At 46.9% G+C, this 15,302-nt stretch overlaps 1 protein-coding gene across 10 annotated transcripts in view; it reads left to right on the forward strand.

Annotated features, from left to right (window-relative positions):
• Phactr1 (phosphatase and actin regulator 1) overlaps positions 1 to 13,205 on the forward strand; it is a 463,994-nt gene extending 450,789 nt beyond the window's left edge. For all 10 annotated transcript variants that reach the window (XM_013110659.3, XM_013110663.3, XM_013110665.3 and 7 more), the window contains 4 exons: positions 1,965 to 2,026; positions 7,473 to 7,613; positions 8,561 to 8,637; positions 9,982 to 13,205. In XM_013110659.3, the coding sequence (XP_012966113.1) occupies positions 1,965 to 2,026; positions 7,473 to 7,613; positions 8,561 to 8,637; positions 9,982 to 9,997 (296 nt within the window). In that variant the 3' untranslated portion in view covers positions 9,998 to 13,205. The remainder of the gene's footprint in view (positions 1 to 1,964; positions 2,027 to 7,472; positions 7,614 to 8,560; positions 8,638 to 9,981) is intronic.
• Positions 13,206 to 15,302: the final 2,097 nt, after the last annotated feature.

Raw genomic sequence — 15,302 nt, forward strand, 5'->3', positions numbered from 1 at the left:
TCCTCATGGCTCGGAAGGGGCCTGTAGGTCAGGAGTGAGGTCAGGCCCAGGAATGAGAAGGAGGACCAGCCTCAAGCAACTTGTGACAACAGGAAAAAGCAGAGGTCTGAACTGTTTGAGTGGTGAGCCGTGTCAGGTGTGGCTGGTGGCTTCATCCCCTGGGGTTTTCGTGGCTTCATTTGGAAACCCAGAGTGGTAGCCTACATGGTCTCTAAATTTCAACATGGAGCCCTCAAGCTACATCTATGACAGACTGCAAGACTACCTTCCTTCTATCCTTCCTTCCCCCTGCAAGGCTGCCTGGGGTCTGCCTCCACACTGAATATGGATAGACTGGTTTATACTAAGATGTTAACCACTGGCTACTTTCCCAGATTTTATCAAAAAGCAATTTACATTTTTATGTCAGTCTTCAGGGTTCCCTTCTTCTGAGTCTTGCTTGCCAATATTTCTGTGATAGGTTAATTCATACTAAGATAATAATGGCTATTATAGGTTTTTAGCTAAAAGAAATGTGTGTTTTTTAGGGAAAGTCCAGGAAAGAAATAGGGTTGTTAAAGCCAAAGGAAGGGGCATTCGTGGTGGGTAAGGGCACTGTGGAGGCTGTCATGGCCCATTACACAAGAGGACCCACAGGTAGGCAGGAACACAAAATCATATCCTGGGAGTGCCACTCAGGGCTCTTAGTCCTGCTCTGAATCATCACCATTTGTTGGTAGAAAAGGTTGTCGCCAACCTTTGGTCAGAGCTGGCTGTCACTGTCTGTTGCTGACTTCCTAGGTGGCAAGAGGGGAAAGTGGGACTATTAATTACACACTCCCTATCTCATTTCCTATGCACTGGGATTTCTTTCTCTGAAAGACCTACCCTACACTGAGACCTTCAGAATCCACAACCAAATTATAACCATGGACCATGATAATAAAGTTGCAGAAACATTACTTGACAACCACAACTACAAAATGAGAATGTAGGTATCCCGGGCAAGCTTAATGGACACTGTGCCCAAATCAACCCATAGTTTCCTTTTGCTGACGCTTTCCTAAGCCCATGGCTGAGGAGCTCATGCCTTCTGTGACATTAGTTGGCGTTCATGGTATTTTTCAAATCAGATGGTACCTTGTTGATGAGTGTGCTTCCACAGAGAACAGGGAATCCTTCCAAGGTGCAGAAGGTAAATAATGGTCTGCTTGTGGTCATTCTGTTAGTCCAGACAGAGAAAAGGCCCAAAGCTTCTGCCCTTCTTCTGTCCCCTTCCCCAGACCCTTACCATGGCTCTTTAAACTCAGACAAGTCAGTTGTCTGTATATTGATAGGGGAAAATTTAGTCTCTACAGTGTACTCCTAAGACACTGCTTCCAAACCCAAATGCGAGCACTTGGATTCCACACTCTGGCCTCACACAGATTCTGTGGAGATCTTGGAAGATTTAAAGAATTGGTGAAATGAGGGCTCTGAAGTCACTGCTAGTGGCCTTTCAGGTGGCTGTTGACTCTGTCCCATGTCATTCTTGTGGCAGGTGGAGGCATGTCTTCTCACCTGCCCTACGGGGCTCCGGTCACTAGGACCACACACAATGAGCCCTTTAAGTCTCTGAGAGGCTCTAAGAGACATGAGGTTTACACCTTTCTCAAGGAAGACATCCTGATTCTCCCTAAATGCTTGTCACTGCCAGGAGTGTTCCCACATACCTCCTCAGCTTATAGTCATATGCTCATCTGAGCATCTCTGCCTGGGCCCCAAGCCCAGACATAAAGAGAACAACAATGCAAAAAAAGTTTAGTCAGTTCACTCCCCACCAATTAATTTAAAAGGATGCAGGAAGATGAAGACAAGTCCTTTCAAGCATAGCCAGGGAATGGGACCTAAGCGCACGGACTAGAGCCTGCAAAAGCTCAGAGGGTCACTTGGGCGTGGGTGATACCATGCACAGTAAATCAGGAGCATCTTCTATATGTTTTCAGCTCGGAATGAACAAGAAGAGCAGGAGGAGAAGCGTGAAATTAAGAGGAGGCTGACTCGCAAGGTAAGGCGCTTCCCCATGCCTAGAGCTGCTCACACACCTTGGCTTCTAGGAGCCTTGGGGGGATTTGAAGCATCTGGAGTGCTCAGACCCCAAATACCTTTCTTGGGGACAATGGTCAGCTCAGCTGTAACTCCAGTCCCAAGGGAGCCACCATCCTCTGCAGGCATCTGTGGGCTCCAGGAACACACATGATATATCTGCAGATAAAACACCCATGCACATAAAATGAGTAAATGAGTAAAAACAAAAGTTAAGTTTTAAAAAACTATGTTATACATATTTTAACCCTACCACACCACTGGAAACTCATTATATAAATCAGTAGTTCAACAAATAAGCAAATTGTCAGGAGGCTGAGCAGGGGTGTCTCATGCATCTAATCCCAGCACTTGGGAGGCAGAGGCAGGCAGATCTCTGTAAGTTCAAGGCCAGTCTGGTCTACAGAGCAAGTTCTAGGACAGTCAGGGATACACAAAGAAACTCTGTCTCAGACAAACAAAAAGAAAAAAATTGCCAGCCAGGCTTAGTGATGCACACCTTTAGTCCCAGAACTTAGGAGGCAGAGGCAGGCAGGTTTCTGTGAGTTCAAGGCCAGCCTGGTCTACATATAGAGTTCCAGGTCAGCCAAAACTACATAGTGAGACCCTGTCTCAAACAAAGAAATTTAGTACTTCAACATGGACATGATGGCTCATGCCTGTAATCTGAGCATTCATAAGGCTGAAATCACCTCAAGTTCAAGGCCAGTCTGAGCTACACAGAATGAGTTGCGGGTCATTTTGTCTCCAAAGCAAAACAATGTTAAAAATCGTAGCTTTTGCTATGTAGGGCATCATGAACTTTCATTGTTCCCCGTTACTACCTGTTGAAATTTAAGAACCATTTGGTTGTCTGCTTCTAAATTCAGTTGGAATTACTGGGTCAGGAAAACACCATATTACCAGAGAAATTTTTTTAAAAATGTACTGATCCATTTAGTGAAGATATCTGAAAAGTATTTAAAACTCATACTGCTGGGGTTTTTTACTATGTTTTTAACTCCCAAATAGAGGCTATTGCCATGCTGTATAGACCCACAGATCTTCTTAACTCAAGTGGCTTCTTGAACAGAAGAAAAAAAAGCCTTGACTAATTCTTGGGTCCTGTTGAAAGTTTAATGAAATGATGGCACACAGGATGTAACACTACCTCTGTCTGCCCAGTGTTTTCAATCAGCCCCCTGCAGTGGCCATCTTGAGAAAAGGATACTCAGCCTTAGAGATGGTGAAGGAAGAGACCCATTAAAATTAATTCTAAAGATGTTCATTAGTGACTTCTCCCCCTGGAAACATTACATAAAGGATGGATTTGGAGGTCCTGAGAGGCCGTGCCACTTATTCAGGAAGTAATTTCTACTCCTCAACACTCTCTCTGCCCCAAACTATCCCAAACATTGGTAGCAAGCCAAATGCCAAACTAATTAAAGGAAGGAAGATAAACAATGGCCTGGATGATGGGGTGTCTGGCTGGCATCACACAGTGGGGGATGAGAATCGAAGCTGAGTGACCTCCCTCACTTTGGCTCTAACTCCAGTCTTCGGGAGAAAGTGTTTGTCCCGAGATTCAAGAGAGAAAAACCAGTTCCACAATTTTGAGTCAAATCTGAAGCAAATTTTGGTTAAATACTGACCAGGATGGACTCTGATCAGATTCACTCTGGGATCCCAATTAGTGACCCTGTTTCACCTTTTAAGGCAAAACCCACAATTCATTACATTTCCCATCAGGTCCAATCAGGGGCAAGCCCACATCCAGACATACTCCCTGCCTGCGTACCTCCACATGTGATCAAGCACATCCATTGCAGATGGGTCAAACACACTTGTTTAGGGGAATAAAACATGTGGCTTGTCATTTCCAAGCATTCTAGGAAGTAATTTGTCCTTAGGCAAAAGGGACTTATAGGCTGACTTTGGCTCTTACTCATGACGGTGTGTGCCTTTTATTACCCCAGAACTCTGGAAGTCTGAGACAAGGGAACTGCTGTGGGTTTTAGGCAATCTTGGGGTACAGTAACAAGTTCCAGACCAACCTGGGATACATAGTGAGACCCTACCTCAAAAGGGGGGGGGTGGTATTTAGGTATCTGTCAATTCTTATCTCTTATCAAAAGATTGTATGTTCTTGCAAACAGAACTTTGACTGTAACTGCATAATGCAGTAGTAGAGGGTGTGCAAAAGCTTTGCTTCCCACGCTTCTGTCCCCCATGATGACGATACTTGCCATCTTACCTACAAATGGCCTCCAGATGTTGCAGTTAACATCATTGTCCCCTCCCTGACTTCCTGGTATCTCTCTACCCCCCCACCCTCCGCCTTCTGACTCCCTCACCCACCCACCCCCACCAGGGGGAATGGCCCTGTGATTCTAGCATTTCCAGTTTCCTGCCAAGGGGAGGTAAAAATAGTGACCTTGAGGGCAGGAATGACTGTTTCAGAAGGAGACTGAGGGAAATGTGGAAGCGGAAATTTAATATTTCCCTGGGTCTGCAGAGTACTGGCGCCCACCTGTAGGTGGGAAACACACAGCCTGCCCTGGCTCTGGGCAAATTCTTTTCCCTTGAGCCTCTCTCGTACCAAAACCAGATGCCAGGGCTGGTGGCTGCTTATAGCCTCAGCCCTGATTTTCTTAATAAAATCCTATTGAATTTTAATGTACTAGTGAAAACTAAAACCGAGGGGCTGGTGTTGATAACAACAGACCACATCATTTGTTTAACTAAATTGAAAACATAAAAATTATATGCTAGAAATAAATGCCTCTCTTCTCAAAACAACAATTAAGTGTTGGAGATGTAGCACAGAGACAGTGTTCTCCTCCCTTGTCCTCCACCATCCCCTCCACCACAAACCCTAAGAAAGGGCAGCAACCTAACTGAAAGCTTACATGATGGGAGGAGGGGAAGGGGTAAACTTGGGGTTTAGGTTGTATTTCAGTGGAATTTGGATCTCAATTGGCTCATTTTTTTTTCAAATGTTTGGTTGCACATGATACTGCTGGCACAGATTAATATAAATGCTACTTCTTTCCCATTCTCTCAATCCATCTTCCTCAGAAAACTGGACTTTATCCACAAAGATTATCTTCTCAGCATCTAGAGAGGACCTTGGGCTTTGGGTATTAATGGTGAGGTGTGCACACATGGAAGAGAGTTCTGGAAGATTCTGACTAGTATTTGGGTCCACATTCCACCCAAGACCCCCAACACAACAATCTGTACCGTCCTTACTTGTCCCCTCCCAGAACATGAGCACAATACCATGCTGATTTGATTTAGGTGAGAGTAACACAGGATTGGGGCCATGAAAAGCAGCCCCTGTCCTTGAGCCCCTCCAGCATCCCTGCCTTGAACATTTCCATCACCCCTGTCCTTGAGCCCCTCCAGCATCCCTGCCTTGAGCCCCTCCAGCATCCCTGCCTTGAGCTCTTCCAGCATCCCTGCCTTGAGCCCCTCCAGCATCCCTGCCTTGAACATTTCCAGCATCCCTGCCTTGAGCCCCTCCAGCATCCCTGTCCTTGAACATTTCCATCATCCCTGCCTTGAACACTTCCATCACCCCTGCCCTTGAGCACCTCCATCATCAAGTCTTCTCTCCAGATTCTGCTGTTAGATGGGCAACTAGTAAACTCTAAATCATGATTTCTCTACTTATTCATTTACTTTTCTGAAGCAGGGGAGGGAGCAGATAGTCTCTTGTTAGAAAGCCCAAACTAGCCCTGAATTCACCATGTAGCCCGGGCTGGTCTTGAACTCTAGATCCTTTTGCCTTAGCCTCCTGAGTACTGAGATTGAAGATGTGAAACACTACACCCAGCTAGCCTCGTGTGTGGTTTCCAGGAAGATAAATCCAGAAGTCATGGCTTAGAGCCCCTGCTTGGGATGTAGCACACATCAGACATTAACACTGCTCATCTAACATCCTGAGGTAACTGGATAGGAAACCACAAATTGGAGAGTTTGATTCTGTTTATCTGGTGTGAATGTGGCAAAAATGAAATGTTTCCTTTTATTTTTAAATTCTGTCAGTTTCAATATTTCAGAAAGAACACTTTGATGCCAAGATGGCCATCTTTTTCATTTCCAGCAACCTTGGCCACAGAGCATGGGAAACTATACTTTCTTATGACAAGCAGCATGGATGCCAAAGTGTCTAGCCCTTAAAAATGCCTGGTGCCTCAGCACAGACTAAAAACACTACCAGTCTAGACATGGATCAGTTCCACAATCATTAGGCTTCTGATCCCTGGAACTTCCTCCTTTAGCCAAAAGGGAGCCACAGGCCTACTTAGTCCTACCCTTGTGGCTGCCCCCGGGAGCCTCTCTGTTTAATGGCAGCAAGATGGCATCTCATTGTGCCATGGCAACAGCAGGCTGGAACATTCCATCTCCAGCCAAGGGCATCAGGAAGACAGCTGCGTGGCAGTCAAAACAGCCAGAGTAATTTGAATTTGTTGTTTGTTTTATAGACCAGAGTTGTAAGACTTTATCTGACTGCCTCTTCTAATAATAGCAGTCGACATTCTAGGGCTCAGAGGAAAATTGTTTTTAAGTAACATTGGTTGAACATGACTTGACAGCATTGTAAAGAGAGTGTTGCTCCAGAAGAAATAAGCTTGTGACAGGAAAGATAATAGAAATGTCAGCTTTATGTTGTTAAGGGACAGAGGAAGGGTGCTCAGTGAGAATACCAGGAGGGAGATAAATAAGCAGGATTTTATTCCTCTTTCCTCACAAAGTTTGTTCTCCATGGCATAATTGTGGCATTGCTCAGCTCTGCATTGGTTCACTAAACTTACAGCTGATCTTCTGAGAAAAACACCAGAAATTCCTAAATCAACATATCCCACCCCCTCACCCTCCAGAGGCTGCACACCATTGGCAAGTGCTCTTCTCTACGTCTAAAACACTCGGGCATATGTGTGTGTCTGTAGACACATATGGGTATATATATATACATGATCTGTACGTGCACACACACATATAATGTGTTACAAACCCATTCTGCAAACAGCATCAAATTTAAGACGGAGATATGGACTCAACAATGCAAATTTAGACAGAGTCGTTGCTTAAGGTGCTTGCCTCCCACGGGGTGAAGGACAGACAGAAAATCCGCAGTAGACACCCACACTGTAGTACACAGACAACCAGGCTTCCTATCAGGCCAAGAAAGCAGGATGATATAGGACAGGCTGTTGTCATCTGCATAAGCCTGAGAGGTTGAACGGGACAATGAAGCTCTCAGAATCCCGGAGTTGAGCACTTTGGTTCTGCCCCCGACTCCATCTTGCTGTATAACATATCAGTTGTCTTCCTGAACTCACTTTCCACACCTACAAGTTCCCAAGTGAAACCGCGGTCTAAAGCCCTCTGTTGACTGGGCCCCGCTTTCTCCCTCCTTACAGCTCAGTCAAAGGCCCACAGTGGAAGAACTTCGGGAGAGGAAGATCCTCATTCGGTTCAGTGACTACGTGGAGGTAGCAGATGCCCAGGACTATGACCGCAGAGCAGACAAGCCATGGACCCGCCTCACAGCTGCTGACAAAGTAAGCGGGCGTGTTGAGGAAGGGGAGGCTGGCATTTTATGTCAGGAAAGCGGAGCCCTGCCTTGGCCCCACCCTGAAAATGCTGCTCTCATGAGCGCTCCCGGTGACCTGTGGGAAGCCACGCCATTGGTTCTTCACTTGGAAAAGGCACAGAAGATACTGTGCCTGTTTCTCAGAAGGAGCAGAGACAGAATCTTGGTCTATTTGCTGGGGCTGTAACAGAACATTTGAGGCTTCCTAATTTTATATAGAAAGGTTATTTAAAGGCTAAAGATTCTGGAAGCCAGAAAACCCAAGGTCAGGTGGTCTCATCTGGTGAGAACCTCATGCTGCTTCCTAATGGGACTTAAGTCAGGGAGAGAGACACATGCTAGAGAGAAAGTGTAAGAAGACATCTTACTTTGTAACAGCCTGCTCCTCCTGTTTAACTGATCACATCCCTATAGAGGCGTTGGTCCCCCTTAACAACCAGGTTGCCTCTGAAAGGTCCCCACCACTCAGGACTGTGGCAGTAAGAAGTAGCATTCCAACCCAGGATCCTTCAGTTTTTACCATAGCATGTCAGGGGACTGGGCCCAGACAGACAGAATAACACTGGACTGGGCCCAAAGCCATTCTTAACATGAGCCCCAGACTTATCACTGGCTCTCTGTGTCAAGACACCTTCCCAGGCACCCAGCAGAACTGCAAAAGAGAGGAGATGCCAAAGTCACTGTGTGCTATCTGAACCCCCGTGAGAAGCAGGGGGCACAGAGACCTCATAGAATATAGCCAGCTCCATTAGAACCTCATGGTATCCCCAAAGAAAAGAAATCCTGGAAAGTTTTAAAGGATACCCCTGGTGGCTTTTTTATGTAGTTGTGTGTGAGAACAAAAGTGTTTTAGGTATGACAAAGGGGGAGGCCTTCCTGCTTCTTCAGCACACTGACCAGCTACTACTCTTCCAGGCTGCCATCCGGAAGGAACTCAATGAGTTTAAAAGCACTGAAATGGAAGTCCACGAATTAAGTAGACACTTGACCAGGTTGGTACTGATGGGATCCACCCATTAGTTAAGTACATACTGGACAAGGTTGGCATTGATGGGGTCCACCTTGAGTTAAATAGACACTTGACCATGTTGGTACCGATGGGATCCACCCACGAGTTAAGCAGACACTTGACAAGGTTGGCATTGATGGGGTCCACCTTGAATGTCCCCCACAGCAATGTTTGTTTTCCCTTTTTCACTGTTACTTTATTTTTATCAGAGACCCAGCTGGCTTGGTTCTTACTACGTAGCCCAGACTGGCCAGGAACTTAGAGCAATCCTCCTGCCTCAGCCTCTTGGATGATGGCTTTGCAGATATGCTCACTCTGTCAGTATTTACTTTCATACAAATACCCATTTGCCCCCGGATTACCAAGTGGTTTTGTAGGTAAGATGATAGATGATAAGACAGAGATCAATGACAAGTTTTACCTTTAAGTTGGTAACAAGAGGGCAATGAGGCCCTGTGTGCGGACATACACCATTAGTCCCTCACCAGGGAGGCAAATGTGGATGAGTCTCTGTTGAGTTCAGGGCCAGCCTTGTCTACATAGGGAGTTGCAGGCCAGCTAGTGCTCCACAGTTAGACTCTGCCTCAAAACAAAAACAACAACAAAAAAGGGTTAGAAAAACAAAACCTCAGGGAAAGAATATTAAAATATTTAAGGCCCACACAAAAAGTCACCCTCTGTTTCTTAATTCATTCAGGTGAAAACTGACACAAGTTGAAGGACCCCAGAGGAGTTTTTAATTAAAAAAAAAAAAACGGAAGCTGAGGTGTTAAGAGTGTTCTCAACTTATAGTCAGCAGAGACCAAACCTGGGCAGAATACCAAAATACCACATGGGACCACTAAAGAGTGTGCTGCCTACATTCCTCTACCAAGCAGTCCTGTCTGATGATGTTGCTTGGGAAAAATGAGACACAGAAAGAATTCATTATGTGAGGTGTATGCATGGCCAGTTAGCTACTAAGCCACTGGCTTAGTTTTTCTAATCAGCCCCCTTTGGAGAGCACGTGGGGAAACAGGGACTTGTCGGTGTGCATACTGCCTGACTCAGACGCACTGGTAGGACCTCCATCTCACTGCCATGCAGGAGCCCAAGTGCAGCCACCCAGGTTTAGCCTCCAAAGTCTCCAAGTTAAACTTTGTCTGGTCCCTAGGTAAAATCTGTGGAGCTCAGATACTTGGGGTTGCCCCTTTGTGTTTGTGTCATGGATGGGAGGTCACACTGGAGTATCGGTGTCACAAGCAGGGTATGTGAGAATGAAAAGATGCTGTTGTGGGATGGGGCCTCCGACGTCCCCTAGACCTTGATGAAGTTTCTTGTTTCCCAGGTTTCATCGACCTTAAGAGTGAGATTACCTTTGAGTGCTCTGCTGTCTTCAAAACATAAATTTATGAGAACCATAAGTGCTGGCGTTTGTCCACTTCCCCATTATGATGTAAATCTGAACTGCCTTTTTTTAAAAAAAAAAGAAGAAGAAAGAAAAGAAGAAAGAAGAAGAAACAAAGGGAAACACAATCAGGATTCTATGTGCAGGAACACCATGGTGACTACTCCTCAGTCAAAGTTGCTGGCGCCACTTCTGCTACAGAAAGGTGTCCCCGCCCCCAGCAGGGCTCTACCTGAACACTGTCCAGAGACTGCCTTGTGACCCTCCCCCCCCTGCCAGCCAGCACGCACCACATTGGTTCAGTCTTCAATGAACCCCTTCCTCACAGGGGACTATCACCTGAGTCCAAGGGCAGGGGGTTTGGCATGGGAGTGGATGGGTAAAATCCTAATCCAGCTACCCTAGACAGACTCCAGACGGGGCATTCACTTTGGGGGCCCTTGAGAGGAGGAAGGGGGGAAGACCTCTCAGTTGTCACCCCCATACACACACACTTTCTCTTCAGCCTTGTCCTGGGGAAGCCTGTGCTGGCACTCTGATCCTAAGCATGTATGTTGTGGGCAGAGGAGGCCGAAACTGAGCATCTAACTTGACCCCCAGCCCGAACAGAACTGCTCTCCAGAAAAGTGAGGAATGGTGGCTGCCTGTCCAGCTCGCATTCATTGACCAGCTTATGTTTGGAAAGCCCGGGGCCGTGCGTGATCCACACATAAATGCCATTGCTAAGGTTCCCTGTGGTATTCATGAGTATGAGCTGACCAGAGGCTGGGGTCAGAAACTCCACGTGACCTGTGCTTTTCATTGGCCTTGGGACACCTCTGAGACAGTGAAGCTGTGGTTTGGCAGTTTTAACAGCTTCGAGTACATGGAGACCAGAGCTGGGCACCAATGTCCCTGTGACTCTCCAGGGCCTTCCACTCTTCTGTCTGTTCTCTGAAGAGTTTCTGCAGAAAGATCACATCCTAGCAGGGCTAGCACTGAGCAAAACTTTGCCAGCCATGGCTGTCTATGGTGTCCCTTGCTGCTCCTCTTACCCGGAGCCCCCCCCCCACATCTCTTTCTTGGGGTGTGCCTCCAGCTGCCCTGTTGACAGGGCCTCCAAGGGTTGGGTTACGCTGAGGGAAGGACACCCCAGACCCTACGGAGGCCTGCCACAGCACTGTTTTCCTTCCTAGTGGAGCTCACAGGCTCTTGTGTGATAAGCTCTGCCTCCATCCCTGTGGTGCACCCCAGCCTTCAGAGTCACCATGGTTTCACTAGGTGATGGCTGATTCCCCATCCAACACACCCAGGATTTTAAAAGATGTCAGCTAGACATTCTGGTCAGCCCCCAAAAGATATCCCCTTGTCAAACCAGTTGGGACCATGTCACTCTTAGGACACAGCACCTATCAGTGAGATCATGTAATTTTCTGGAGCATTAATGTCTCCATGGCCAGTTGCTAACCCAGAAACCAGGCAGAGGTAAAGGAAAGCTTAGATCGGCCCTACAGGTAGCGCCATAAAGCTGCTGCCCTCCTGGAACCATCTGGACCAAGCACACCTCTGTTCAGCTCAAAGACACCACCGTCACTGGATCTTTCTATTATTATTATTATTACTATTATTATTATTTGAATGTCCAGAGGGGTATTCAGGGAAAACATAGCAGGGATTTTAGTGTGGGTGTAAACACAATCTTCTAGAAAGTCTTACTGACTTTTGAATGTGCACAGGGTAGGAGCAAGATGCAGAACTCTTTCCTTGAACTTCCCTAGGGTGGAGAGTAGACACATGTCCTGGGTGGAGGTCCTGCCTGGCCAGGCCTGAGGGCTACACTTCCTCTAAACAGCAGCTGTGCTTCAGGCTGCTGTGGTGTCCTGGACTGACAGACAGGCCTTTCCCAGTCAGGAGGAGTCCTAAGGAACGCCTTGGCTTCCCTGCTGGCCTTGGTTCTGGGACCCTTCTGATTGCCTGGGAACAGAAGTCCCAAAGTCTTCTATTGCTCTGCTGCTGTACAGGCACCTCAGCATGCCCTGGAGTTGCCCTCCTCTCTCTCTATGGAAGAAGTTGGACACAATGCCCACATCACTTCTTGTAGGGCCCCCTTTTGCAGAAGTCACTTGCTCAGAGTTAGGGGTGTGCCTCACATGCTCCTAAGAGGTCACCTCCTTTGGGGATCAGCTATTTCAAGGCCATGACAAGTGGTTCCTACCCAGGCTCAGCAGCCTCCCCAGCTGTGGGATGGCACTTGCCTTCTCCTTCTGAAAGCCTTGGGTCTTTAGGGAGCTGTAACCACCTTTCCCCCCACTTTGATAGGATAACTGAAGTGACTCGAATTGTTTCCAGAGGTGACAATTTGACATTAATGAGGGGGGAATAAGGTGAACCATATGGCTTTAACCATCCCTTTCTGGAAAAGCTGCAGTTCTCAAGTGAGTTCATCTTGAGCCTACACATTCCCATCTGAGCACCATGGGGTTCAGGTTAGCAAGAAAGGGGGGAACTGGAAATGTGTCAACTCTTGTTCCTTCTCAAAACCAGGCATTGCTGAAGACCCCATCCCAGGTTCGCTTCCTGGGAGAAGAGCCTGCCATTGGCAAACTGGCTTTTCCAACGTCCTGATGGCTTTGTCCCCAGATGCTCTGAGAGGCCCGTCAGGTTTTTAGAATGTGAGCCTTTCTTCCAGGTAGAGAAACCAAACAATGCAATGGTCCATATGAGGAGATGTTCTCAACTTCTTTTTCCCCTGCTTATGAACAATGTGTTTGTACTTTCGGAATGAGCATCGTGGTGTGTCGCTTTGATGAATGGGGTCCCGGACTCTCCCTGTACACAGTCAGTGGGCAGGGGTCACCTTCGATGACTTCTTCCTCCCATGAGTCTCTTCCTCCCCAAGCAGGTTGCTTTCTTCCAGTTGCTTCCTGGTGTCTGTACATAGTTCGTCTTTGTATAGGAGTGAGTGAGTGTGGTGACCTTTGACCCCGTGCCCTCCAGGGTTCTAACTTAACAGATGACGGCTGTATGAGGAAGATGCTGTACATAGAATATAAACTAAACTGGATCTCTGTGGCCTAGGTTTTGTACATACAGAAACTGCATGGTATTTAAATTATTGTTTCTCTCTGATAATGTATGCAGTTTCTTTAAAAACAAACCAAAAGAAAAAAAGTTTAAAAAAACAACTCTGACTACTGTGTTGTTTTGTCATCTGTCAGCAGCAACCACCAAAATGCTTGGGCTGGGAAAGGGTTGGCAGAGAGGAAGTCACCAGTTATTTGGGAGACCAGCAAGCTCATGTTTCTGACAGCATTGGGGGAGGCGGGGTGGGGAGGTGGGAATAACTGCTGCCCATACATGAACTTTCTAGAACACTTGTATCCTCAACCTTTCTGACATTACAGAAACCTCCCAAACCTCTGTCCCTGAGTAGTCTGGGAAGAATGGATATAAATTAGCCTTTACTTAAGACATTCGGGTTCTTGATGGCATAGATATCAGACAGCTTTACACACTGGGGAGGTCCTTGGGGTACCTCTGTAATCAAATGCTGTATTTTGCTTTGCCTTTTGAGAACAGTAGACTCTCTTGTCTCTGAGGACTCAACCACCTTCAGATCAGAAATATGTGGCAGGGGGAGACTGCATCTGTACTGAGCACATATTGTCTTATCATTGTTCCCTAAACAATATAATATGGTACCTACTGACCCCACATATAAACTGCATTCGGTATTGATGTGTCTTTTAAAGCATAAAGCAGGATGGCTTAAGAATCATGGGTTTTATACCAGAGACTTGAGCATCCCCAGTTTTGAGATGGGAATGATTCTGGAATTCCACAGACCAACAGACAACTGTATATGCACCTGCTTCTTGAAGAGCTTGAGTATTTGTCCAACAAAGCAAGCATTCTCTCATATGAACATCTGGTTTTACTAGGCTGCATTTTTGAAAGTTCTAAGGAAACAGAAGGCTGCCATTTATGAGGGGGAAGCTGCTGGGTCTCATATTCTTGGCCCAGCGATGTCAGAAGACAGCTCTTGGGAGGGAAGGGCAGCAACAGTAACAGACTTGCAGAGGAATTGCCTGGGGTCTTGCTGGCACAGAAGTCCTCAGTAAGTCTGGAGGTAGCTGGAATCCCATGTTTGGCAATCTCCTAGGGTCTGTGCTACAGCTGGGCTAGGAACCACACTTCCAGTCCAGGCTTCAGAGAATGGGCCACTTGCTGTGTCTGGGACCCCTGAGTGGCCCCATGAATGGAATGAGGCCACTGAGAGACACAAGTACAGCTCCAGGCTCCATGTCTCCATAGGAAGGCAGAGGACCACCCGGGAGGAGTAGCTACAGGCAGCATGGTGAGTGGTTTTTCAAGTTTCCACTTCTACTCCCAAGCATTTCTACCCTGCCTTTCCCCTCTCCCAGAGCTCTTTGGGTTTGGTAAGTCTCACCTGTAGAACCTGGCTGCAGTTCCCTAAGGACGGAGAGGGCTGGGAAGAAAAGACTTTAAAGAGCTCCAAGAAGCTGTACCTGGCAGGAGGGAAGAGAACTGGCCAGCAATAGGGTGAAGGGTCTGCTTACGTGCTCTCACCAAGCAAAGGTCTGGCACCTCCATTCCTTACCTGTTTGCATTTCTCTAAGAGTTAGTAGCAGTGACCAATGTCACCTAATTTCCCCACGCTTCTCTTTCCTTATCTTCAAAGTGAAGTCTTTGACTTACATCTTTTTCAGTGTGTGTGTGTGTGTGTGTGTGTGTGTGTGTGTGTGTGTGTGTGTGTGTATGCGCACACAATGAGCATGAGTGGAGGTGATAGGACAACATTAGGACATCAGTCCTCAAACGCCACCTTTTTTGAGAGGGTCTCTTTGTTGTCGACTGCTGCACATGCCTGGCTAGCTGGTCCCAGAGCTTATGGGGATTCTCTTGTCTCCACCTCCCATCTCACCTTAGAAGCACAGGAATTACTGACAAATCATTCCTGGCTTGATGTGGGTCTTAAGTGACCCAAAACCAGGTCATATATGTTCACAGCAAGCACTTTACCTACTGAGCCATCTCCTCATCCTCCAGCCTCAGCCTCCTGAATGCTGGAATTATAGGCATGCGCCATCATGTCCAGCAATATGACAGTTTTAAAAACACTAAACTGAGCCTTGAAAAAAGTCAACTCTTATCCAGTCCTTCTGGGGCCCATCCCTCAGGTCACTTGCAAGTATCAGCATCAATGAGTCCTCTGTCCCTGTCTGCCATGGATGGGCCTGGAGAGCTGCCCTGAGGACACT

Source organism: Mesocricetus auratus, unplaced genomic scaffold, assembly GCF_017639785.1.
Source record: "Mesocricetus auratus isolate SY011 unplaced genomic scaffold, BCM_Maur_2.0 Super-Scaffold_100013, whole genome shotgun sequence".
Taxonomy (NCBI): domain Eukaryota; kingdom Metazoa; phylum Chordata; class Mammalia; order Rodentia; family Cricetidae; genus Mesocricetus; species Mesocricetus auratus.